This window comes from Rattus norvegicus, chromosome 13 (genome assembly GCF_036323735.1).
Source record: "Rattus norvegicus strain BN/NHsdMcwi chromosome 13, GRCr8, whole genome shotgun sequence".
Taxonomy (NCBI): Eukaryota; Metazoa; Chordata; class Mammalia; order Rodentia; family Muridae; genus Rattus; species Rattus norvegicus.
In genome coordinates, this window is record NC_086031.1 from 98,984,179 (window position 1) to 99,010,456 (window position 26,278).

General features: G+C 45.2%; 1 protein-coding gene across 3 annotated transcripts in view; it reads right to left on the reverse strand.

Annotated features, from left to right (window-relative positions):
• Positions 1-26,278, reverse strand: part of Mark1 (microtubule affinity regulating kinase 1) — a 105,272-nt gene that overhangs the window by 2,452 nt on the left and 76,542 nt on the right. For 2 of the 3 annotated variants that reach the window (XM_039090282.2, XM_039090284.2), the window contains 11 exons: positions 26,073-26,129; positions 22,400-22,636; positions 22,197-22,316; positions 18,758-18,857; positions 17,592-17,704; positions 14,437-14,590; positions 13,957-14,150; positions 9,839-9,939; positions 8,495-8,659; positions 6,839-7,093; positions 1,550-1,594 (listed from right to left, as the gene is read on the reverse strand). In XM_039090282.2, coding sequence (XP_038946210.1) covers positions 1,550-1,594; positions 6,839-7,093; positions 8,495-8,659; positions 9,839-9,939; positions 13,957-14,150; positions 14,437-14,590; positions 17,592-17,704; positions 18,758-18,857; positions 22,197-22,316; positions 22,400-22,636; positions 26,073-26,129 — 1,541 coding nt within the window. The remainder of the gene's footprint in view (positions 1-1,549; positions 1,595-6,838; positions 7,094-8,494; positions 8,660-9,838; positions 9,940-13,956; positions 14,151-14,436; positions 14,591-17,591; positions 17,705-18,757; positions 18,858-22,196; positions 22,317-22,399; positions 22,637-26,072; positions 26,130-26,278) is intronic. The other variant, NM_053947.2, reaches the window with a different exon arrangement.

Consider the following 26,278-nt stretch of genomic DNA (forward strand, 5'->3'; position numbering starts at 1 on the left):
ATAGACATGTCCCCCCATGTGGCCCCACGAGTGTACGGGACACACACACACACACACACACACACACACACACACCCACCCAACTTTTACGAAGACACACAGACACACATCAGGCACCACTAGGATTCCCCTTACAAAACACAGTATCAAAGTATAAACATGTATAAACATTTTGGTTTTTATCCTCTTAGTTAGGAGCAATGTCATGACTCCAGAGGAGAGAGGTTTCAATCCGACAGTCAGGGGGTGAACCACAATTCTGTCAGGGTATCTTGCATATGCTTGCTCTGGTCTTTGCCATTTCTCTTTGCAAACTGGTTTGGGAGGCGCCTGTGGGCTTCCCCCAATCCTGTCTCACTCTCTGCTCTCTCCTGGTGGAACATACTGGCTTCTATGCTGTTCCCCTCCACAGCTCTGTGCTCTCCTCTCTAATGTCTGCACAGGTCAGGAGGCTTCCCTTGGCTCCATGGATAACCTCCTCTTGCCTTTCCAATCTTTGCTTCTTTCCTTCGTCGCAGTCCCTAGTCTCCCCAACTCCTGACCCAGCATGGCCACCTCCTGTTCCTCCACTCTTCCTTCTCTCGTCAGGCCGTTCACAGCACTGACCACTTATCAGGCTTCTGACCAACTGACCTCTTGACAGCTCCTAGATCAGACGCTCCAGTATGTTTGCCTGTGTCACTCCGGACACACCCCAGCCATCCACAGCCACACTGGGCACAGGCGATGACTGGCACACTGAATTTCTGGGTAGATTATCTCACAAGTAACAGTGAACCAGAGAACCATCTCAAGTAACCACAGGACGGTGAACTAGACGGGTTTCCAGGACACAGAGTGCCTGGTGTTCAATACATTGAACTGTTGTCTCAATATAGATGAGCTGCAATTTTTGCCATAAACATTCCTCACTTGTGATTTAAGGAAAAAATTATATCTTTGAAAGGCATTTATGTCTCTTCTAGAAATGTACATATGCATTTTCATATAATACATAAAACATGCTATGAAATATAAAAAGGAACATAAGAGTTTGTTCCTTTCATTCCCAGATATCAGAGCCTCAAGAAAACACAAGCTGCGGACTGTTAAATGGATACAAAGTATCTATTTCATTGTCTTCTCTGGGGAAACCCAGACCGCATGCCAGCATAGAGTTTTAGGATGTGGTGCAAGATTGAATACTCACCTACATACATCACTATCATCAAATCCTCCCCATGTTAGTGAGCTCAGTGTTCTGCACCGTCCCAGGAAGGCTCACCTTAGTGACGCCACATCAGAGAGAACAGTACACTTTCACCTATAATCCCTTGTTCTGACCTACTTTTCTGACAGATCAAAAAGCCCAATTTTTATCAAGTATGCAATTCAAATTTGTGAGTTACAAACTCAAAGCTGTGAAACTTGAGTTTAATTACATGCTGGGTGACATTGGGAAAACCTGCCACACTTTGAAGATAAAGGCTCACAGTGCAGATGCTATCACATGATCACGCTGCCCACCGTCACTGAGAGTGCGAGCGAGCATCTGGCACCCATGGCTCACCTGGCTGTGTCGGTTCTGCCACTGGCTTCGCCTTCACTTGGGTCCCTTAAAAATAAAGAGAAGGTTGAGATTTAACACTTTTAAAAGTAAAAAGAAGATCAAGAAAACCCACAACCAAAATGACACTGACATCAGCTCGCTCTCTATCGCTGGGCCTGAGTCCTTCTTCAAGCTCTCACCACAGCATGATACTGTCGGCAGGAGGCATCAAGGGAAAGTTGTTTTAAACTCAATCTTCCCATTCCAAGCTACAACTATAATTTAATATTTATCTTTTGGCTTAGTTTAGTGTAATCCCAGGTTAAGTAGGGTTTAATGACTACTGACATCGATATTGAACTTTACATTGTTCCATGCACTTCTAGAGGTTGTCGCTCAGTTGAGCAAACGTGTTCGTCTTGCAGCTAAGCACAAAACTTGTGTTGTGCAGCTAAGGCCGTGCTTAGGAGATCATAGGCCAAGAAGACATATCAGTGGGCAGAGTTCTTTTGTGCAAGCATCAGGCCCTGACTCACATAAAGCACATCTTCTGAGACATCCTGGAGGGCCAGGGGTCAGTTAGGCTAGCCCAAGCAGTGAGCCCTGGGCTCAAGGAATAAGGTAGAGAGTGATAGAGGAAGGAACACACACACACGCACACACACACACACACACACACACACTCTCTCACACACACTCTCACACACTCACACATACACAGACACTCACATACATACATACATATATATATATACATACATACACAGTGCTGGGAGGAGGGGAGGGGAGAGGAGAGGAGGGGAACAGAGGAGAGGAGAGGGGAAGGGAGGAGAGGAGAGAGGAGAGGAGGAGAGGGAAACTGAAATTGAGAAAGTGAGCCCAGGGTTGAAGAGGTGGCTCAGTGAAGAGCACTGGCTGTTCTTCCAGAGGACATGGGTTCAATTCCCAGCACCTACATGGTGGCTCACAACTGTCCATAATTGTAGCTCCATAGGATAGGCTGCCCTATTCTGTTGTGCATATATGCAGACAAAACAGACATACACATAAACAAATCTTAAGAAAGAAAGAAAGAAAGAAAGAAAGAAAGAAAAGAGTGAGCAAGCCAACACAGTTTTCTAAAAGTAAATACTAATTCTTAAATACACAATGAATTATTTTAGAAGTGCCAAGAATTCTCACACAGTAGGTCATCAGCCTATGCAAGTAGGCGAGGCTAAAACCAGACAATTATAAACAGAACAGTAACCTTACCTAGATATCCGTCTGTGAACTAAAACCAGACGTTTTGTCTTTACGTTGTCTTTACGTTGAAAGTGATTAATATTTTAAAGTCTTCCAAAATTCTAACTACCCTGACATTTAAAGGTAAATAAATAAACTGAGTCAAGTTATAGCCTGATGGTCAAACATTAAGAGGCAGCTTATGAGAGAACAAAAGATCCCTTGGGAACCTAGGAAAATCACCATCTCGAATGCTTACATTTTTAAAAAAAATGTTTTAGCCTTTCCACATTTATATTTTTATGTAAAATGCACAAAGCAGGATCAAAATCAGCACAGCCTCCTCCTATCTAGTGTCCGAGCACAGAGCTGCTGCATACCAAACTCAGTCTGGGCACTAATCAGTACGCGCATCTCCAGCCTGCAGGGTCTAACTGTGGCCCTTTCCACGGATGTACTGTGAAAACAACAACCAGTTTTCAGAACCAAAAAGGATAATAACATGAATTTGCATTCTCAAATACGGTTTCTTAAATTTCTGGTTTTTTTTTTAAATAATTACCATTTTTACTAGGCAGGATATTAAATACTCAGTGCCATCTGTAAAAGTTACTTTTTTTTTTTTTTTTTGAAAAGACCATCTTTTAACTTTATTTATTTATTATATATAGATACACTGTAGCTGTCTTCAGACACACCAGAAGAGGGCATCAGATCGCATTACAGATGGTTGTGAGCCACCATGTGGTTGCTGGGAATTGAACTCAGGACCTCTGGAAGAGCAGTCAGTGCTCTTAACCACTGAGCCATCTCTCCAGCCCTGTAAAAGTTACTTTATCAGAGCAAACTGAAGTAAATGCGTTTCTGGGCTGGTTCACCGTGCAGCGCCCTGCTGACCCTGCAGCAGGGAGGAGACACGTGTATTCAGAAGGACTGTGCCATCCTACGCAATGACACAGAGGGCACTGCCGCTGAGGTCGAGCTCTACACATCCACAGTGGGATTTCCCTTACATCTCACTGGCCCTGCTTTAGCAGTTGAAACAGCAATCGGCCCCCATGCTGGCCCGGCCTACTGAGGAGAGGGCAGTAGAGTCTTACAGCCTAAGGAGCTGGCTCGAAGTGGGGGGAGGCGGACAGGCACACGGAAGCACAGCTGGCTGCCAGCTCGTGCAGCTTAGCATGGCTCTGGGATACAAAAGCAAATCCACACAGACAGCAGCCTATGCTCGACTGCACACACAGGCTGTTCCCTTTCACCTAGGAGCACTGCAAGCCTGGTGTCGTAGCAGCAGCAAATATTGGCAGGCATGTGAGGCACAAGATTCCAAGGAGAATGGACATCAGCATAAACTCCTGTGGGTGTGAAGACGTACCTCTGAGGTGGGAAGAATCAGACAGGAGGAGGCGGATGACATGAGCCTTGTTTGCCCGTATAATTAAGAGCCCCTTTTCTTCCTGTTTCTTTTTGTTTTTGCAGTGTCTGGGAATCAAACTGGAGGCCTTGAGCATGCTAGGCAAGCTACACACTCAGGCCTACCGGATGGTTTTACACAGGAGTGACTCACAGATTTATGGTGCCAAAACTATGTGTGAGAATGAAGGAGACCTGGAAGGAGGTGAAACCTCACAGCGGTTTTGACTGTGAGGCAGGCAAGGGCAGCAAAGGCAGAAGCAGCCACCCTGACTACCCTGAGAAGGGCATTTGCAAAGGTGGGAAAGAAGCAAAGAGAACTCCAAGGTGACTGGGAGGACAGCACTACCTACCACTTCTTAAGAGAGGAGGAGGGAGAAATGTGTCAGAAGCTGAAACTGACTGAGGATATAAAGAGGCAGAGCTTGGGCTACTGGGTCCACTGGACGAAGCCCTGGAAGCCTGAGGCTGTTAAAGTGAGATGGTATCTACTGTCACAAGTCCAGCAGATCACCAAGAGAAGACAGGAAACTGGCATAGAGACAGTCCAAAGTCTGTCCTGCATACTCTGATATTTAGGGTCATGGGGAGATGTAAGGAAACCTGGAATTACCAGCCAGGGAGCCCTGGAAGGGGCAGCTGGTTTGTGAGGCAGGAAAACCAGCCATGAGAGGGACGTGGTTCAACCTTGAAAGAAATAACCCTCCTCACTGCTCTATCTCCTGCGCCAGTGACCAACAATCGCACTAGCACCCTGCAATGGCTGCCAACACCATCCTCTGACTCCCTGTTGACTGCTGGCTTCTCTCTTCCTCTTACAAGGTGCCACTCTGCACACCTGTCCGATCTGCATAAGGTCACTGATGGTCTGCCTTTGAGGATTTAAGGGTTGAAACTCAGCTGTGTGGTCCTACACATGGAAAAGGGGGAGGTTGGTAAGTTGCTGTGGTTGGAACAGCAATCCACCTTCCTTCTGTGTTCTGAGATTAACGATGTGAGGCACCACGCCCAGCTTCTCCATTCACTCTGCTATACCAGGAACACTGAAGACACAGCAGGTAAACACCAGCGTTTAAGCAATCAACACTGAACAATGAAATCGTTCATTGGTTCAAGGCTTAGCTCGTATGAATGTATGATATGGGCCCTAAACAATCAAGCCTTGTCTGGGACTCCTAGCACTTTCCTTGTTAGCTGCACCTGCTTTAGCCCACGGCTTACTGCTCACAGATTTGTTTCTTCCATGACGGGCTCAGATCCCACCCTCTCTGTCTTTACAGCATTCTGCACAGCACAGTGACTTTATGTAGCAGGGCTCAGACCTCGCGGCTGATATTAATGGGTCAACTTTACATCGGTCTGCATTTGCTCCGCATTCCTACAATGTGCGTGCAGTGCTTTGTACGAAGGACAGCTACACTGTCCCACTAGATTATGAGTTTGTTAAACACACATTCGTCTTGTGTTGATCCTGACGTTCAGGTTTTTACGTTTTTCTTGCTTCTTATTTTTATGTGCACTGGTGTTTCACCTGTGTGACTGAGTCAGATTCCCTGGAACTGGAGTTACAGAAAGTTGTGAGCTGTCATGTGGGTGCTGGGAATAGAACCTGGGTCCTCTGGAAGAGCAGCCAGTGCTTACTTACAACCGCTGAGCTGTCTCTCCAGCCTCTGATATTCAGTTTTTAAGTAATCATGTGACTTAAATTTATTATACAAAGACAAAAAAGTTAAATACATATATAATGTATATATTACACACAACTATATCTATGTAATATATATAATATTACACATAATGTATACACATGCATACTCTATTAGCCTAGTGGGTAATGTGCTTGCCACCAAGACTGGTGCTCTGAGCTGAATCCCTAGAATTCACAGTGAAGGGAGAGATGACTCTGTGAAGTGCCCTTTGATCCCCACTTTCCACGCGCTAAGGCATGCGCTTCTCTTCCCCACCTCAGTAAATAATAACATAAAAGATTTAAGCTAATTATTGCTGGCCACTGGTGTGGTAGACAGAGCAGTGAGGAGCAGTTCTTAGATCTTTCAAGCTTAGATATGTATTTATTTCCTTCATCTAAATAAAAACATTTTAAATCTTAGCTAATTTTAATTTTCTTTTTTTTTTCCCTTCTGAGACAGGGTCTCTCTCCAGAGCCCTGGCTGTCCTGAGTCTCGCAATGTAGACCTGTCCTTGAGCTCAGAGATCTGGCTGCTTCGTCAGTATTGGGATCAAGAGTGTGTACCACCTCAGCTGGCAAAATGTTTTTTGTGAAGTTGTGGCTCTGCTCTATAAAAGCTCTAGATTTCCTTGTGAGATGGGCCCTCTGCATCCCAGGCTGGGTGCAGATCCGAAGAACTTCTGCTCTTCTTGTCACCTGAGTGATGGCTTCCACAGTGCTAGCCCTGGACGCTGGGCGACCCTGAGCTTCATGCATGCCCAGCAATACTAGACCAACTGAGCCACATCAGCCCTTAAGTTCTCATTTTAAATTCCTCTCTCTCAAGGAAAAAGACTATTCTTCCTGGTGTTTTACTCCCAATTTCTGTAAAAATTAGTGAGATGCCATGAAGCCATTCTAGAAAAATCCTAGCACAGGTGACAGGAAAGCACCAAGCTCCTCGTTAGCAGCAGACAAAGTGAGCGTAGCCCCAGCAGACTGACCTGCGGACGAACTTGGAGGTGATTTTGCTGATTATCCCAGTTGACGTCCCCCTTCTGGCATGTGCAAGTGCAGCTGTGTCATGGGACGGGGAGGCAGGTGGTCCGCTATAAGCAGCACTGCGCCGCTCTCGGAGCTGCTCCCCGTGGAAAGTGCTTCGGCTGGAGCTCCCTCGGGGGAAGCGGGTCCTGTCAGGAGTACTGGCACTAATGCTGTGAGCAGACGGGGAAGCAGCAGGCACTCTCTGAGCTGTACTGCTGGGAGAAATTAAGATCTATTATCAGAAGAATGACATGGAGTGGCTTTCACTCAGCCTGGGGACTGGGGAGGGAAAGGTGTGGTTTTTCTGTTGGCCCAATGACTTTTACTCACATTAGAAATGAGGTGCATGGGAGAATTCATTTACTACATCTGTATATAAGAAGGAGATGCCAATTTAAAAGTGTACTTTTCTATGCCTTGTAACACTTGTGACATGAACACGAAGCTGTCAGAATCCGGAATGCCAACCTGAGTGTAGCACGTGGGCTTTATTATGTAACGTGCATACCTGAGATCCCAAGTGCTTCCAAATCCAGAAATTGTTTAGGCACTGATGTCACATGACACATGAGAAATTCCATGCGTGACCTCATGTGACATCCACTGAGAACGCACTATAAAATGATCTTAAGGCTGTGCGTGTCAGGCGTGCTAGACATCTCAGTGAATTTCAGGTTGAAATTCAAGTTCTAGCCCATCCCTCTCTCATTATGCATGGAAGTAGAACTGGAAAATGTCCAAAATCCAAAAGGCTCCTGGGCCTAGGAAGTCCAGACAAAGGGCATTCAACTTGAATGCTTTTAACATATGTTGCTTAGCAATGTAAGAATAATTTTTATTGTTTGTCAAAAAACCTTTCATAACACCACCCCATGTTTCTTGAGACCCCAGGATACTGTGCTGCACAGAGCAATCAATGCGACTGATGGGACCTAATCACTGAGGCAGTCACATGTTAAGGAGCCGAGTTTCAGAAATCCCACATGTGGTGATACTTAGAAACGTGAACTGAATTTTATCCCCGAGTGGCTCCAGCGTGCCTGCCCCACTGCTGAGACCCACGGCTGTGGTGCCAACAGGATTTGGTTCTGGGTCCCATTTTTTGAGAGGAGGGGTACAGTTTCAAGACAGGGTTCCTCTGTGTAACAGCCTTGGCTGCCTGGAACTTGCTTCATAGACTAGGCTGGCTTTGAACCTACAAAGCTGGCCTGTGCCTCCCAGCACTGGGATGCACGCATCACAGCTGACTTTGTGTGCCTCATTTTACTCACCATCTATTTTATTTTAAAAGGTTATTTACTTGTGCGTGCCATGGAGCACGTGTGGAGGTCAGAGACAACTCCTGAGAGCTGGTTCTTTTCTTTCACTGTCTGCCTTCCAAGGACAGGATGGAGGCCATCAGTCTTGGCGGTAAGCATCTTTACCACATGGTGACCGGTCTCGCCATCCATTAAAATTACTTAAGTGGTAAATTAGGCAGCAGCGCTTAATGGGTGGATTAAAAATATTCTTCTGGAAAGTGATTTCAAGTAGTTTTAGATACCTGCGAACACACACACTTCTTCTCAGAGAGCTCTTGAGGAGACTGCAGAGAAAGCAATGTAAGCAGGACTCACCCAGGCCGATAAGCTTCAGAGCCATCTTTAATGGTTGGCAGTGTAACTTTAATAGGGTGGCCAGAGGTTGACATAGACTTCTGGTGGCGGGGACGTGCTGAGGGGCCAGCAGAGGCCACAGTGGAACCTGTGGAGGACATGCTGCTGGCAGACATCTCTGTAAGGCTGACGTAAAAGAAGACGTACAGTTACTGAAACATGAGAAAAAGATTTCCAAATCTCTATCAATTGACACTTTCATGAGTGAAACACTTGAAGTAACAAACACATTCTTAGGAATTAATGAAACAACTTCCCATTTAAGGTGCGTCTGTGAAAAGCTCTCAGTTCTTGCCCTGTGCTTGGGAGTCCTAGGAGGCAGGACATATTTGTAGATGTCTGTCACCTACAAACCAGATGATTACTGTTGGAGTCTTTTTTCACTTATTCTTTTTTTTTTTTTGGTTCTTTTTTTCGGAGCTGGGGACCGAACCCAGGGCCTTGCGCTTCCTAGGTAAGCGCTCTACCACTGAGCTAAATCCCCAGCCCCTTTTTTTCACTTATTCTAAGGTTAGCTTCGTGTGATGTGTGGCTGTAAATCTTCCTGTATTCTTTAAGCATTAAGAACTCATAATTATAGGAAAACGCCATTTCTGCAGACAGCAGCTCCTTCAGCTTACATCATAGTGTCTTCTCATGCCATGAGCGACAGGCTAGGTGGACATCAGGAGCTATAGTTAGCACTGGGTATTGGAGAAACAGTACGTTTCAACTGTCAAGCCCGCAGGATGTCAGAGCAGGAAGCTACAGCCATCCTTGTGTGCTGTCTCCTAGCATTGAAGGAAACCAGTGTGAGAACTGACTGTGCTGCTAGATGGTTAGAGCTGACATCACCAGCACGTGCCTCATCCTTCTGATGGGATATCAGTGGTTTTCCCACTATACTAGGACTCAGTAAGAAGCCTGTAGTTCTACCTCCGGTTGAGATGACCACACTTCTTTAGAGGAAGGGAAGGAAGCTCTCATTATTTGGGTATCATGTGAGTTGCTGATGGGTAAGGGGCAGACGGATGGCTGAGCAGTGTACACGGAGAGAAGGTTCAGTCTCGAGGGTCAGGTTGGGATTGCACACGATGCTTTGGTACTGAGTGATACTCGAATCTACATTTTACTCAGACAACTGGCAGTTAGGAGAAGTTATTTCTTACGTCACCCAATACACTGGCACCCTTCCACTCTGGTACCAAGGCAAACGGCGCAGCGAGAGCGGCTACTCCAGCCCGAACTGCTCTGGTCTCCTTCCCTGTATCCACAGAGCTACAACACTCCAGCAAAGCCACTGCTGCTGGGCTCGGGGACCTTCACCTGCTGTCTCTTCCATTCTGCAAGGCAGCGTACCGGTCCGTGCTCCTCTCACACACATATGTATTTCTCCTCGTCATGCTACCGCCAGAATATACGTTGTTCTTAAAGAAGAAGAAAAAAAATCAATTTCAAAATTGTAACTGTGTTAGTGTGAAATCAAAGAAATGTGTTTAAAACTGTTATTAGAAAAAGTACACAGCAAAATTTTAGTTGAGTAGAATCTCACATAAGCAAGATCCGGTTTTTCTTCTTTCTCACATTTAGGTGGTTAGGAATAAAAAGTAAAGCAAAACCAAATACTGTTGAGAGGTTTTGTCTAGAAATGTGGCATTTGTGTCTGGGCTCGGACAAGGAAGTGGGCTCAGGTGAGACAGTGCCCACGGGGCTGTGTGTACTGCTTTGCTTGATGACCACCAGGAGTGACCTCTTGGCTTATTGCCTCGCTTGCTTACTCTGTCTTTGATCTAAGAACTGACCATGTGTTCTGGATGGAGCTGGATAAAAACAAACAAAAACAGGAGCCCCCGTCACACCCGCTACTTCTTTAGTTTACAATTCCAGCCAGCACTGGAAGCGACAGGAAAGTGGTGTCCGTTTACTCTGCCCAGGAGTGGCAGGTGGAGTAAGGGCAGAGCAGAGAGTAGTCTGCCCTCGATCTCAGTGAGAAGAGGCCGTGTGGACGTCGTTCCCTCCAGAAGCCTCTACAGCCACAACAGCATAAGGACTACAGCAGGTGCGTTAGTGTGGGCCTGGCTGAGGGTCGACAGATGCCTGTGCACTGTGGTCTAAGAATTCAGCCTATAATCCCACATTTGAGTTAGGAGACAGGCTAACCTTGACGATGTTACCAGTATAAAAACGGACAACTCTGATATTCTGCTTTTTGTTTCTGTTTAGTTGCTGTTTGTGGTGATGAGAACCCTGGGACTTGCAGATGGTAAGCAAGCACTTTAGCATCGAGTTGCACCCCAAGCCCTGGAGAAGTGACTTTCAAAAGGGATTAAAACAATGCTTCTGTTTCATTCTTTAATGAAAAATATCTGCTTATCCAATCTAGCTTTTACTTGCCTTTAAAATATAGTCGCTGTAACATTTGTTTAGTATGAGCAGTTAATAGCTATTTCCTTGGGAGTCAGATGCAGAAGGGGAAAATCCTAAGCAAAGTTGTTTAAGTGTAGCTTTAAAAATCTTTCAGGGCTGGAGAGATGGCTCAGTGGTTAAGAGACTGCTCTTCCAGAGGTCCTGAGTTCAAATCCCAGCAACCACATGGTGGCTCACAACCATCTGTAATGAGATCTGATGCCCTCTTCTGGTGTGTATGAAGACAGTTACAGTGTACTCATATGCATAAAATAAATAAATCTTAAAAAAAAATCTTTAGTGTGCTGGAGAGACATCTCAGTGGTCATCTGGCAGAGGCCCTGGGTCTGATTTTCAGCATCCATGTGTGTTGGGGGTTCACAGCTTCTTGTCTAAGCTCCTGGAAATCCAATGCTTCCTTCCAGCCTCTGAGGGCCTGGCACAGACATAATAACCACTCACAGACACACACATAAGTAAAAATAGCACATCTTAAAAAATGAAGGAATAACAGAATTGTAGGAGGATGACATCACTCCCAAAGAAAGGCTGAAAAGATCATGACACACGTGTCATTGATACTTAAAAGAAATCCCACAGAAGGATCCACCCCAAGTTATTTTGCAAGTTCAGAATGGAAAGTAGCAGACAGTGAAGTGAAAACTATAAACTTTGGCAGAATCTTCTGGCTTCTGGTCTTTAAAACTGTTAAATAACAGTACAACTGATGTGAATGTAATGCTTTTTAAAAGTAAATAGATACAGTCTGAACACTCATTATTCCCCTCAGCACTAAGGGCTCTGAGGAAGTCTCTGTCAATATACAGAGACTGCAAGCTTGAGGAGACAGTGAACAGACGGAGCAGCGCCCGTCTAAGAACCGAGTGGGTCACAGCTCTGAGCAGCCTGGAGAATGTGGACGCACCTCCTTGCGGACACAGGACTTGCACAGTTCGCAGCATCGGGATTAGGATGCAGTATCACATAAGGACAGACAAGGAGAGGACAAAGCTGAGGGCCATGCCAAGAAGGTCCAGCCTGAGGGGCCGGCAGGCTACTGTGGAAAGTGGTGGAAAGCCTGGAACAGTTTGCTACTGCTGTGTTGGGTACTGACCTTCAGAACAGTTCTCTAGATGACAGAGTAAGTACTGAAAAACAACAGTCTGTATCATCTCCAAGCAGATGAGGCAGCGGAGGGTAAACAGTCACACCACCATTATTTATTTTTATTTTATGTGGATGAGCATTTCGCCTGCATGCATTGTAAGTGTATCACATGGAGGCCAGAGGCGGCTGTCGGACCCCTGAGCTGGAGTCATGGAGAGCTGAGCCACCGTATGGGTCCTCTGTGAGAGCAAGCACTCGTGCTTGTGAGCCATCCCTCTAGACTTAATGTAGTACCCGTGTTTAAAGTGGCCTGCACACCTACCCTTTAGACCAGGAAGTGCTAAGCTGATTGTATATTTGAAAAAAGTACTGTTGCAATTACCACACAGAATACTGGCCCCAGAAACCATAGCCCACTTGTGAGGAAGTGCTGGTTTTGCCTTGGTATGTCACTGAAGATTTTCTAATGAGTATTCCCTCCCCAGTACACTTGATAGAGGGATCCTCTTCCTTCTGTTGACTTAAAAATTATCACTCTATTTCATTCTTGTAACTCCCCCTTCCTTATGTTCTTGAATTAATGTCTGCTCACCTGTGTTGATTTCTGAACATTATTCCAATCACCTGCTCAATAAGGCAAGTGTTTATGTTTTAATTTCTGCCCCGTTCTTACTCCCTGGACACTGTTGAGAAATTTCAGTGTGTGTGTGTGTGTGTGTGTGTGTGTGTGTGTGTGTGTGTGTGTGTGACAATGTGCATATGTGTATGTGGGGGGATGAGTGTGCATGTATATGGTTGTGCTTACGTGTGTGTGTGTGTGTGCTTGTATGTATATGTGGAGGTCAGAGGATAATTTTCTCTCCTCTCACTCTGAGTTCTTGGATGTCAGACATGGGGGCAAGCATCCTTATCCACTGAGCCTTGCTAAGGTATTTGAATACTTTTGGCTTATATATTTTATAGCAACATGTATGTTCTCTTCCTGTGAGACTACCCTAAGTAGTACAGTGTTTTAAAATAGTCCCTGTGCAGCCAAACAGCCGACACATTTTATGCCTAAGAATATAGGTATCATGTTTAGATATAAAGTTCTAGGCCTAAAAGTGTTTTTGTCCTTCTCTAGAAGACTTCATCTTCTAGCATCCACACTACTGATGAACTATCAGGAAGCAATCTAACTATGTCCTTTATGCTGGCCAGCTCTTCTGCTGACATGGCTGAACACGTTCACCTTGCTTCCTGTGTGTCTACACAATCCACCTTAACAGTCCAGGAGCACAAATGCTTTCTGGATTGTTTGTCATTCTGGGTCTTCTCTTTTGACTGTTATCATTCCTTCAAACACCCACTGCCTTTATGTACCTCAAACACCCACTGCCTCAGATGTCACTGCCCTGTCCTCACTCACTTCCAGATGTCACTGCCCCGTCCTCACTCTCTGCCCCTACCCCACCCCCAATCCTCACTCACTCTCCATCACTCTTCACCCTGCTATCTTACAGGAAAGTACTGTGGCCTGTACTTCTCTTCTAGTGCCTGATTTAATTTCCAGAGTTGGGCATTTTAAGAGACCTCACAGGAGCAAAGTTGACAAATTATTAATGAGTCTGCCCTCAGATGGCAGTTTGCAAGTAAATGTAAGATTAAACTCACCAATGTAACATCAACACTAGAGGCTGAGGTAGGACTACTCTCCCTATGAGATCCAGGGTAGCCTGGGCTATCCAATGAATCTGCCCTCTAAACAAGAACAGGGCAACAACACAGAATTCTCCGTACTGTTTCTTCTATTACACTCACAAGCTGTCTGCCCCCTTTCCATGGTTTTTAAATTATGATTCATTTTGAAACATTTAAAAAGACAAAAGACAGGATTTTACAAAAAACCTCTGACACAGTTCAAGTGCTGACACAGGAGAGCTCTGACTCACACTTGGGCCAGCTGAGGACTTTTTCCTGTCTGGCCCCACCAAGGGGCTGGCTGTGACTTCGCTCTTCGAGCCCACGGTGGTGCTGCCAAGTCTGCGGGCTGTGTCTTTGTCCCACTCCTCTTTCTGTTCACTCTCCACGCTGTTGGCCTGAGGCCTTTTGGTGTATGAGACAGCAGGGGGGATGGAGGGACCGGCTGCAATGTGTAGAAACAGCAAGGTTAGCTGTAAAAGAATGGATATTCTTCCTGCCAACAAAACCCTCCTATGCTAACAATAGCCCATTTGTGTGATTTACACTCTAGACCAAGATTAAATTGATTACAGGGGTCGGTTCAGACTCCCCACAACAGAGACCCTATGATCAATCACTCAGCGGTGCCCATTTAAGAAGGCCCCAGGAGTAAGAGAAACAAGGTGTTTTGTTTGAGCAGCACACACTGGACAGGGCCAGCCTGCCTCCTTCTTAGACATGCTCCCCACCATGGTCACTGAAGCGCCTCTGCTTCTGGTTGGCTGAGATGCTTCGCTGGACCTTCAGGTGAGCAGGTGACTGAAGCGTGCTGTTGTTCAGGTCACTGCTCGGCCGGGATCGCTGACAAAGGTTTCCACTGGACAGTGACTCACCACCTTCGAACTGTGAAAAGAGATCACCCAGACTTTAGGACAGAAAAGTGAAAACAAAATGATCTGAAGTTGTAGGAAAAGCAATGGAGGCTGAAGAGAGACTTCAAACTGACAAGCGAGAACGAGGGAGCTGGACATTAGGCCGCTCCCACTAGCACTCAGAATCTGCCAGTCAAAACACCAAGTAACAGCCACAAACCACTCACGGCATGGTAACGCATAGCAGACTGTCCTGAGCGTTCTCCATGATACTTTTTTAACCATTGGTACTCCAGGGGAAAAATACCAAGGTCAAGGACACCACTGGGATTCAAGCAGGATGAAATCTAAAACCTTACACACACACACACACACACACACACACACACACACACACACACACGTATACATGTACATGTATGTATGTACACACAGAAACTATTAAGTATACTTTACACTCTGAACTAAAATGTTTGGTTTGTTTTTCTACACTTACAAAACACAATTTATTTTGTTGGCTCTGATTATAAAATGACTTCCCTTAGCCCTGACCGTGGTAAGTGTGTGTGTGTGTGTATGGGTGTGTGTGTGTGTAGGTGTATGTGTATGTAGGTATATGTAGGTGTGTGTGTGTGTGTGTGTGTGTGGGTAGGTGTGTGTATGTGTGTGGGGTTGGGGTGCTGACACACAGCCTCTCTGCAGTCTGAAGCTGTGTGCTGCTGTGAAGCCCCGAGTCAACCCCTGGCATTGGTGGGATTCGGGACTGGTGCTGCTCACTCAGCAGCAGGGTGTGCAGCTATTGCAAGGCGGCATCAAGGACTAACACAGTAAACCTTTTCAGTGACCCTAAGTGCTGAGTAGTATTGTCCACATCTTACAGACAGGAAGCCTGAGGCACAGAAAATGAGGTGCACGGTTGATGGCTCCAGTGAGGACAGTGAACCTGACATTCTCCAGGCACAGTAGCTTCCATAGTTTACTTCCAATCATTTGATTTTAATATATGCCTGGACTTCGTATTTGAATTAATAAGAAAATTAAAGTGCCCAGAGGCCATCTGAAGGCCAAGTAGGACAGTCAGAGAGGCTAGAGATAACTACTTGGGCCATTTCCTCCGAGTCTCTTGACTAGGCCTCATTGATACTACACACCATTCAGCTGTCAGCCCCTTTGAGACTTCCCTTCTCCCCAGCAATTCTTAGCCTTCTCAGTAGGCTTGTTGAGAGGGTCAGATGAATTAACTAACAGTTGCGAGAGCCTTAGAATAGCTCTTAGCACACACCTGATGATAGACATGTCTCTGATAACAACCCCCGAACCTTAACCAAGCCCTTCCTCCAAATCCAGATCCTTATATTCAACAGCTAACAGGGTCTCCTCCCATCATCCTGCACTGGGCTTCTCATCTACCCGAGAAGCACACACCTTTCTGACAGGTCACCTCACACAGGCAGGTATCTGTGAGAAATCAGGGCTTACCCTGAAAGAAAAAAGTTTGAAATTGCCCCCTAGACAAAAGTTGAAGCCAAAAGCGGGCCCTGGAACTGCCTGTTCCAGAAACTAGCTGATCACAGAAAGAGTAATTGCACCAGCTGGTTCAGCCACTTTGTTCCAGAAACTAGCTGATCATAATAGCAGCTGACCATAGTAGCAGGAACTGGTTAACCATAAAGTTAGATTAAAACCTTAAAGAACAATCATGAGAAACAGGAGGTTCTTCCTTGTGATTCGGTATGGTTTTTCCTTTAAATATCCCTTCTCCCAATCATTCGAGGTCAAACTCCTCTACCCCTGTGTGGGATATGAGTCTCGACCCAAGTGCACTGGTTTCTGTCGTCCTTATCAATAAACAATAAACCTCTTGTTGATTGCATCAAGATCAGTCTCTCGTGAGTTCTTGGGGGGGGGGGTCGCATCATCCCGAGACTTGGGTGAGGGTCTCCCTGCTCCGGGGGTCTTTCAACCCCACTTCCCCTGGTCAACCAGTGTCATTAGTTTTATGCGTTTAAGCCACATAGACCTTCTGGATGAGCCTCACTGTAGCTTGTTGTAGGTATCAACTCTCTCATAGGTCTCAGAGAATCTGCAGCACACACCATAATGTATGGCGGGGCTGGTTGCTTAGCTCTACCTCAAGGGTTGATGGACAGGAAAGACATCTTTGGCTTTTGCCTCATGGTGTAAGTATAGTTTTTGATAGAAGGCGGGTTCAATACACTTCAGTTGGAACATATGATTTACATTTACATAGTTACTACTTAATTATGAGCGACTATAGCCTTTTTAAAGACCGCCTCTCACAGATGTCTAATCTTCTGCTTTCAATGCTCTGGCATAAAATTACCAATGCTCTGAAATTACTATTTCAATTTATCCCTCTGTAGCTGCTTTCCCAAGGGTCGTTTACTTGTATGTTCTCCACTTTCTTTTTTTTTTTTTTTTTTTTTTGGTTCTTTTTTTTTCCGGAGCTGGGGACCGAACCCAGGGCCTTGCGCTTCCTAGGTAAGTGCTCTACCACTGAGCTAAATCCCCAGCCCCTGTTCTCCACTTTCATACAGTTACTTCCTGCATCTGTCTCCTGAGCTGGACCTCTGCAGGCCACGAGAATCCCATAAGTGCACAGAGGCCACTTGACACAGGCCAAGGCCACTCAGCCTCTGTCTCTCGGGTCCCACTCTACACTCTTCCAGCTCCACCTGCCTCTTCTTGCCTCCACCCTGTTCCTGTGCATTTGGGATAATCACACTGCTGCCGACTGCACAGTGTACCCCACAGAACTCTGAGGACGCCATGCTCAAAGTCAAGACGGTGGTGGAGCTGCTTGGTCTCATGAGACCAGTAAACAATTTAGCCCCTTGGTTCCTGGTCTCTAATGAGACAGTCAGGATCTTTGTGATATTTTTTGTCCTACAAAGAACCGAATACAGTTACTAACATATTTTTATCTATTTAATTCAAAACTTATATATATATATGTATATATATGTGTGCACATATATATATATTAATTTAAAATGAGGAAACCCACTTACCTCAGGTGGTTTTCTACCTAGAAGAATATAAGTAGCCATAACCTCATCATATTTCTGGCTTACTAAGGCATCATTGATTTCATCTCGTGCAAAACCCATGGTGACCATAATGTCTAGAAAAAAAAAAAAGGAGGATTTTTCTTAAAATGTACTGACGAAGTAAATGTTCAGCAAAAGCACAGATTTGCCAATACTGTTAGGGAAAACTATTTCTCAAAACACCTGAAGTGAGTTTTAACTATGAAATCTTTTGGATTATTAACCTATGGGTAGAGTATACTCAGATATTATACATTTATCATTTTAAAAGATTTGTGTATTTTTATTAAGTGTTTTGTCTGCATATATCTACGCACACTACATGACTACCTGGTAGGTATAGATGTCAGAATAGAGCATCAGTCTCCCCTGGACTGTAGTTACAGATGTTGTGAGCTACAATCTGGGTACTGGGAATTGAACCTGGGTCTTCTATAAGAGCAACAAGTGCTCTTAACCGCTCAGCCATCTCTCCAGCCCCCATTTCGAATTTTTGTGTGTGTACAGAATTATTCATGCTATAGATTTAATATATTAACCGTATTTTTCACACCGTGGGACATTTCTGAGCTGGCCTGCTCTGTCCGCACAAGGCCAGCACTGTCTAGGCCTTACACAAAGCCTCACTTGCTCTTCTTCCTCTCAGCACAGCCTCAGCTACTCATGAAGAGGACAACATCTCAAGCCGAGAACGTGCTTCCTTTCTCATCTGCACTTCAGTTTCTCTTTTAAGGCTTGACTGCCACAACGCTCCCATCAAGTTCTTAATGAGGACTGGGGGCAGGAGGGTGGACTCTGCTGAGCAATGAGAGGAGAAATGGGGAGGCGATGTGCCCAACGCTTAGAGTTCAGTGTTAGCCCTTGCTGTGCTTTCAGTCTGCTCAGTGCTAATGGTTACAGTGCCCACACTCCAGGGAGGGAGTGCAGAAAGCAATAGTTATGAATTTGTCTAATGCATTTTAATTCTTGTGACAGTTGCTAACAACTGAACAGGAGCACAGATGTATACGAGAACGAAATAAGGAAGCTGGATATTTTAAGTTTCAAAGTCCCAGTAAACACTGCCAAGCTGGACAATGGACTCCCCCGTGCAGTCACGGATGCCCTCACAGACCTTAAATACTTACCTATTCTTTTTGCATCATTGAGATCAAGCTCAGGCTCAGAATATGGTTTTAGCTCTTCCTCTTCATGACCAACGTTCATCCATCGGTCTTTCATTATTTGCTAGGAAATAAACTCTAAGTCATGTCTGGTGAATTACAACATTCAACCCACTCCAAATGTGAAGTGCATTGGTTCACGCAACAAGAATCATGTGACACTTTCAAATAAACTTATTCTATGTACCTTAATTAACGGCCCAACAGGAGGTGTGGGTCTCTAGGTCACCCATAATCTTATCACAACTATATTACCCACTACTCACCAAAGGCAATACACAAATAACCCTCCTTCCACATTGCTTCAAAAGGACTATTTCCAAACTGCAACGTTTTACCATAAGAACATGACTTTGACTTTTGCTTCATATTTATATATAAGAGAAATTAAAAGGTTTATTTTTTGGTCATGCATTTATTTTAAAATCCCATACCTCAGGAAGAGGAGATTTTGGGGAATTGAAATCTAGGCTGGTCTGTCCAGGTAACTAAAGAATGTGGGAAAGGATGGTGGTAAACATTTAAGTCTGAATTCAGAAATCAGGTAACTGTCACAGTGAAAATAGGTATTGGTGTGAATTATCTCAGTCCAATAACTTGATGCTGTGAACATCAGCTCTGGGCTGTTTAAGACAGTCCTGTGGGGACAGTCCACAGAGTGAAAGAAAACAGCTACAGCTGGGTAATGAGGTTGTATCTGACATATGTAAAGAAGACCTTTAAAAAGGTCTATGTAGTTATGCCACAAACTACACCCTAAGACTTTTACTACTGGCTAAAAAGCTGTGCTTGTACATGGAGGAGTGTTTTGAAATAGCTGTTTTAAAGAACAGTTTACAGATCCCCCCAACACACACACAACGTAAGCTTACTAACTGCAACTGGTATGAAGGGCTGGAGAGATGGTTAAGAGCCCTGGCTATTCTCCAGAGGAATTTATTTGATCCCCAGTGCCCACAGGTGCCCTACAGCATCTGTGACTGCAGTCCGAGGGGATCCAGTGCTGGCTACCATAGGCACCAGGCAAGCACATGAGGCACAGACATCTATGCAGGCAAAACATTCACACACACAGAAATAAAATTTTTTTAAAAATTACAAAAAATAAAAAATGAAGTTGCGTCTGCCACCATCTGGGTCCTGGTCTCACAGGGCACTTTGGAGAGCAGACAGGCACGTGCACAAGCTGAGGCAGGCTGGCCTCGGTCACTGTCCTACCCTCCTGTGGTGGTCTGAACAGGTAGAGCCTCCCGAGACTCATGTATCTGGATGCTTGTCCAGAGGACGTGGCACTGTTAGGAGTGTGGCCTTGGAGGAAGTGCGTCACTTTGGAGGTGGGCTATCTTCAAGCTACATCTAGAGTGAGACAAAGTCCCGTTCGACTACCTTCAGATCCAGACGTAGACCTCTCAGCTCTGTCTCTAGCACTATGTCTCCCTGTACACTGCCATTCTCCCCACCATGATAATGGACCGAACCTCTGAAACTGTAAGCCAGGCCCAATTAAAAAAAAAATTTTTTTTTTTTAGGAGTTGCCTTGGTCATGGCGCCTTTTCAGTGATGGAGTCCAAACTAAGACATCTCCTAAACCCTGCTGCCTGCAGCTATGACTCTGTACCCCTTGGCTGTGGGCATCGACAAGGGCCACAAGGTGACAAAGATGGGGAGGGGCCGAACAACTTGCTCCTCAGTTGCTAAGGCTGTGATCCTCACCTCCTCCTTTGTAGCTAGGTTTATCTGCCCAAACTTTGAGGTCTGAACCATTTTCATCATTTTAATGTCAAGAATGAAAGAATAAACATCTGCCTAACTATCCCAGTCAACACTTAAATCAGTAAATTAGTCATCTTTGAGGGAAGCAGTCATCCTTATCAGTAGCCCGCAGAGAGTGGTAAGCACTGTCTCCCAGGTGACTCTGTCCCTTCTACTCTGCCCTATGAACTGCTGCTTTACCTCTGGGAATGTTACTAACATGCAGCTGAAGGGGCTTCCTGGATATAGTACAGGGGGTCCCACCTACACCTCTAGCCTCTTCTAGCATGGCACGCATACACAAACCCACATACATATACGTGATTTAAGTAAATCTTAAAAAAAGTGGACCCCAGAGCAGGAGCGAGGGATGCTCTACTGAAGTCCCAGCCCTTGAGAGCTGACAGACTGGTGGTTTTTCATTCTGAGCGGTCCATGCTTTTCTATGAAAGGTTGGAAGTTAAGCTGGGAGGAGGGACACAAAATGGGCTTTTACTACAGACAGCAACATTAGCATGCCTTTCCGCCCCAGAGGAAAACCACAAAAATCCTGAGCTAAAAGCTAATCACACTTAAACAAATAACATAGCTAAAATACCATCTGATCCACTCCAACAAAGCACTTAGTAATTTCCCAATTCTTTAACTCCCACCAACAAAAAGTATATGTGGAAGTAGAATGACGAAGCCAAGCTGGGCTAAACAGTGCAGGGCTGTGCCCACCTCACGGCGGATGTGCCAGCAAACCCAGGCTTCTCTGGGTTTAAAGTCTAAGAAGACTTTAAAAGTCCAAGCCAGGAATGAGTACTGAGTCTCTGAAATTTCTTAGCACAGCCCAAATATTCCTAAAGACAGATGAAGGGGCTAAAGGGATGTTTGAGATTAAAGCTCTTTTCTAAGGTCTGGTTCCCAGACCTACAAGGTAGCTCAGAACCATCTATAACTCTAGTTCTGGGGGATTTACCACCCTCTTCTGGCCTCCATGGGTACTGCATGTATGTAATTCACAGGCAAACCTTATACACATTCAAAAACAAACAAGCAGGCAAGCAAGCAAACACCCCAACTTTAAATATCAAAGAAAACCCAGATGGGAAAAATGCTTAAGACCATCAGTTATCTTAGTTACAGTGTAAGAAAGGACCTGGGTAACAAGAACCTGGGCCGGTTCTCTAACAGTTAGGCCATATAAACCAGTGTTGTAGAGAATGCATGGGCCATGCTCTCTGCTTACATATCTGTTAAGTTCCTGTACTCGAGTGTCTACTTGGTGTCACATGATTTCAGAGAGTGAAGAGTTAGCTGGGTTAGAACTTTTAGTCATTTTCAACCTTCAAATATCTGGTCAGCCTTAACCAACATAAAGGTTTTTTTGTTTTGGACCAGGTAGTTTCTGACAAAGACTAGGTTTGTCCTCCTCAAAAGTCAACTTTGTCTCCACCGTGTCAGCTTTAACAACTCACCAAAAAACCAAGAAGAAAGAAGCCCTGGAAAGCCCTACTGTGTTTTCTGAATAAAGAACCATCACTTTTCCTGATGCTGAAAACACAAATTAGACACAGGCTAAACAGAGCCATGCTCTGCAGCTGCACCGGGAGCCCTGGCTTGGCAGCCCTGGGCTCCCCTCCCTGCGAGAGCACAGCTCGCTCACCTCCAGGCTGCCCCTCTTTATGGGGTTCAGCACTAGCAGTTTCTTCAGGAGGTTCTCGCAGTCCGTGGACATGTAGAAAGGAACACGGTACTTCCCTCGCAGGACCCGCTCCCGGAGCTCCTGACAGAGAAGGACAGCATTTAAGTGGCAGCTGACTTTGCCGCTCCTGCGGAAAGGGGCTTCAGCAGCAAACGGGCATATACCTTTAGATTCTGGCCATCGAAAGGCAGGGAGCCACTGACCAGCGTGTAGAGAATGACGCCTAGACTCCACACATCCACTTCCGGCCCGTCGTACTTCTTGCCTTGGAAAAGCTCAGGGGCAGCATAAGGCGGGCTTCCACAGAATGTGTCCAATTTGTTCCCCACTGTGAATTCATTGCTAAAACCAAAGTCAGCAATTTTAATATTCATATCAGCATCAAGGAGAAGGTTTTCAGCCTAAGAGGAAAATAATAAAAAGGACAATGTAAAAAGCGTACACAAAATAAAAATGCTACACCTGCTTCAGACTCTGGGCTCGCTAGCACATGCCTCTCATTTTAAAGTGTAACATTAGTAAATGCAAATGCAGTTGTCCCTGTCTAAGTCTGTGGAAGTCTGAACCTTGACACCTGAAAAGAAAAGCTCACAGGAGCTATGGACACATTTTCCCCCGAAGTTTATTTTAAATGTTTCTAACTTCATGGTAAGAGCGATCTTGAAACTGGACCTTAGCAGGACCTAATCTAAGGAACGCATATTGAAATGACTGCTTCACCTCAGACATAAGCCAACGTTAGCCAGGGGAGCACCATTTTAACAGGGAGTCGATGCTAAGCTCCAGGGTCTGTCTGGAATGACTGCCCAGGCGCCTGGCTCTCCTTTACTCAGTCCTACGTCCTCTCCTCTGGATGCTTCCTCAGCAAAGTACTGATTAGGGAGAGGAAACAAACTGGAACAGTTTGGCTCCCACAGGCTTTATTTTCAGCAATGCTTGCTGTTCTAAAAGTAGAACCCTGTCTAGAGTCACGTTCCATAGGAAGCAAAGACTCTGCTCCCGTGTTTGAGAGGCTCTTCCTAAAATTCTAAAACAATCACCCAAAGATAAAAATGGAAATGTCTTCTATACACGCAAGCGGCTTAATGAACACTTGCTCTGTGCCTGCTTCATTTCAATTCTGTTTCCAACGGATGAATAAATAGAGCAGTAAAGCCACAGGTTAGCTGGTAGATGTGCTTGGTCAGAGTCTAAGGGGGAAAATGGATCCAGATGAATCAGAGGACCTGGTTCTTCACTGGAGGACCTGCCGTGTCTCTCCCGCCTCCAAGTCTTCTTTCTTTATTTTTCCCTTTATGGTATTCTAGCTTATCTCATATTTGTGAAAAGTGTAACTACAATAGTGGTGGCTAGTGTTAACTGTCACCTTGATGAGTTAAGAGTCACTTGGGGCAGGAGGCCTGTGGGGACACTGGCCCAGACCCTGCACCTGCCTATAATCTCAGCCTGGGGATCTGAGGCAGGAGATTGCAAGTTCCAGGTCAGCCTGCGCTAGCCACACAGTAAGATTCTGTCTCAAAAACCCCAAACCAAACCCAAACCCAAACCCAAACCAAAGCCTCCCAACCCTTACTCCCTAACCCACTACACCCTCTGCACCCCCCCCCAAACAGGAAAAAAGAAAGAGAACCCAAAAACTCAACCAAGTAATCAACAAATAAAAGTGGGTTCAGATACTATGCAAATGAATGACTCTGGGAGAGTCACATTAAACCAACACTTATTGACTGAGAACAACAACAACAGCAGCAGCAGCAACAGCAGCAACAGCAGCATGCCTTCCTGGTATAAGTAAGGGCCCAGTCTCCTTGACCATCTGTAGTAAGGTGGACATACCCAGTTTCTCCAGAGCCTTCTAAAGCAGTGAGTGGTTCTTAGCCTGCAGTCCTTTAATAGAGTTCCTCACGCTGTGGTGACCGCAACCATAAAAACTACTTTCACTGCAATTTCATAACTGTAATGTTGCTACCGTATGAATCACAATGTAAATATGCGATGTGCAGGATATCTGATATGTGGCCCCTGTGAAAGGGTCCTTTGACCTCTGAAGAGGTCACGCCCCACAGGCTGAGAACTGCTGGTCTAGATGGAATCTAAGTAACTACACTGCCTCCAAAGAGAGCCGCACGCACGGCTGAGGTCTGTCCAGGGATGTATGATGTGAGAATGTTCTCCCCAGCCGGAACTGAACACGCAGTTGTTGAACAGGACTCTAATGTAAACCGAGTTGAGCTATGAACCAGACAAAGGAACGGGTAGCCAGCCTTCATTTCTCATTGTAGAAAAGACCCCCCTAGCCCTCCTGAGAGAAGAACTGCTACAAACATCGGGAGCACTAACAGGCCAGAAGAATGGAACCAGGACACAGAATTAGAGTTCCGACCACTGTGTAATGCGGTACATTTAAATAGAATCCAAGTTTGATGCCAATGGATAAATAAGAAAAGTTAAAAAGAAAAATAGAAGTAAGATTTCGGAGAATGAAGAAGACAGGAAAAACAAAGAGAGACAGACAGAAGCACTTAAGCCCGAGCTCTTGAAGCTTGTTTGACCATAAGTGTTTCTACCATATATGTTATTCTCATCTCAAGCGCTGACTTCCTCCTATTGCTGTGATAAACACCATGAACAGAAACAGCCTGACAGGGGAGTGTTCATTTAGCTTCCATATCCCTAGTCACAGTCCTAGAGTCAGGGAGGAACTCAGAGCAGGAACCTGGAGGCAGGAACTGAAGCAGGGCATGGTGGGTGCTACTCACTGCCCTGCTCCTCATGGCTCACCCAGTTGGCTTTTTATGCCATCTAGAACCACCCCGCCAGGAGTGGCACCACCCACAGTGGACTAGGACCTCCCATATCAATCATTCATTAGGAAAATGCCCCATAGGCTTGCCTGCAAGCCAGCCTGACAAAGGCATTTTCTCAGTTGAGGACCCCTCTTCCCAAAAGACTCTAGCTTCTGTCATGGTGACACACACACATTAAAACCCTCTTATTATTATTATTATTATTATTATTATTATTATTATTATTATTTTTTGGTTCTTTTTTTCGGAGCTGGGGACCGAACCCAGGGCCTTGCGCTTCCTAGGCAAGCACTTTACCACTGAGCTAAATCCCCAACCCCTAAAACCCTCTTCTTATTTTGAACTTTGGTGCTAAGAAAGAACCCTGGTTCTTATACATGGCAAGCACATGCTTGTGCCTTGTGCTGTGACATTACTTCTGTCTAGATGGGACCTTCAACATTTTTAATTGAGGACAGAATTTAAACTACGGAGTTAATAGTCAGTCAGGTCCTGACTCTGATTTAGACAACGCCATGCCCATGTTCTCATGTGCTTGGTGAATACAGTGCCTTTCATAGGCTATGGTGACAATTCAGCCAGAATCACCTCACCCTGGGCTACTGAATCAAGATGGGGTAACTGAAGAAGTAGCCCTACTTATACTATGACACATTCTAACTGTGTGTATAACAATATGGTATGTGTGCCTGTGTGTGTGGGTAGTGGGGGGCAGAGGAGGACATCCAGCCTCCTGCTGTCTCACCTCTGCTTCATTCCCTATGACAGAATCAGTCACTGTACCTGACACTGGAGGTTTCAGCTAGGCTGGCCAGCCTGGGAGCTCAAGACCTATCAGTTTCCAGCTCCAAATGCTGGAGTCATGGGCATGCACAGCCCTACCGGGTTTTTATTAGGTGGGTGCTGGGGATTTGAACTCAGGTCCTCATGCTTGTAAACAAGTCACCTTATTCATCAAGCCTGCTCCCCAACTCTCTTATTATTACATATTTTCATAAATGAGATTTTAATTTTAAAAGCAGCAGCTTACCTTAAGATCACGGTGGACAATGCATTTTTGATGACAATACTGTACAGCAGATACAATCTAGAAGAAATATTTGGATATAAAGTCAAAATTATTTTTTGGTTAAATACTTGGTTTTAATATTTATCATTTTCAATTTGGATAAAGTACTAACTTTGATTTAAAAAAAAATACCAGCAATTTCATGATTCCTTTAGTTTAGAAAACTA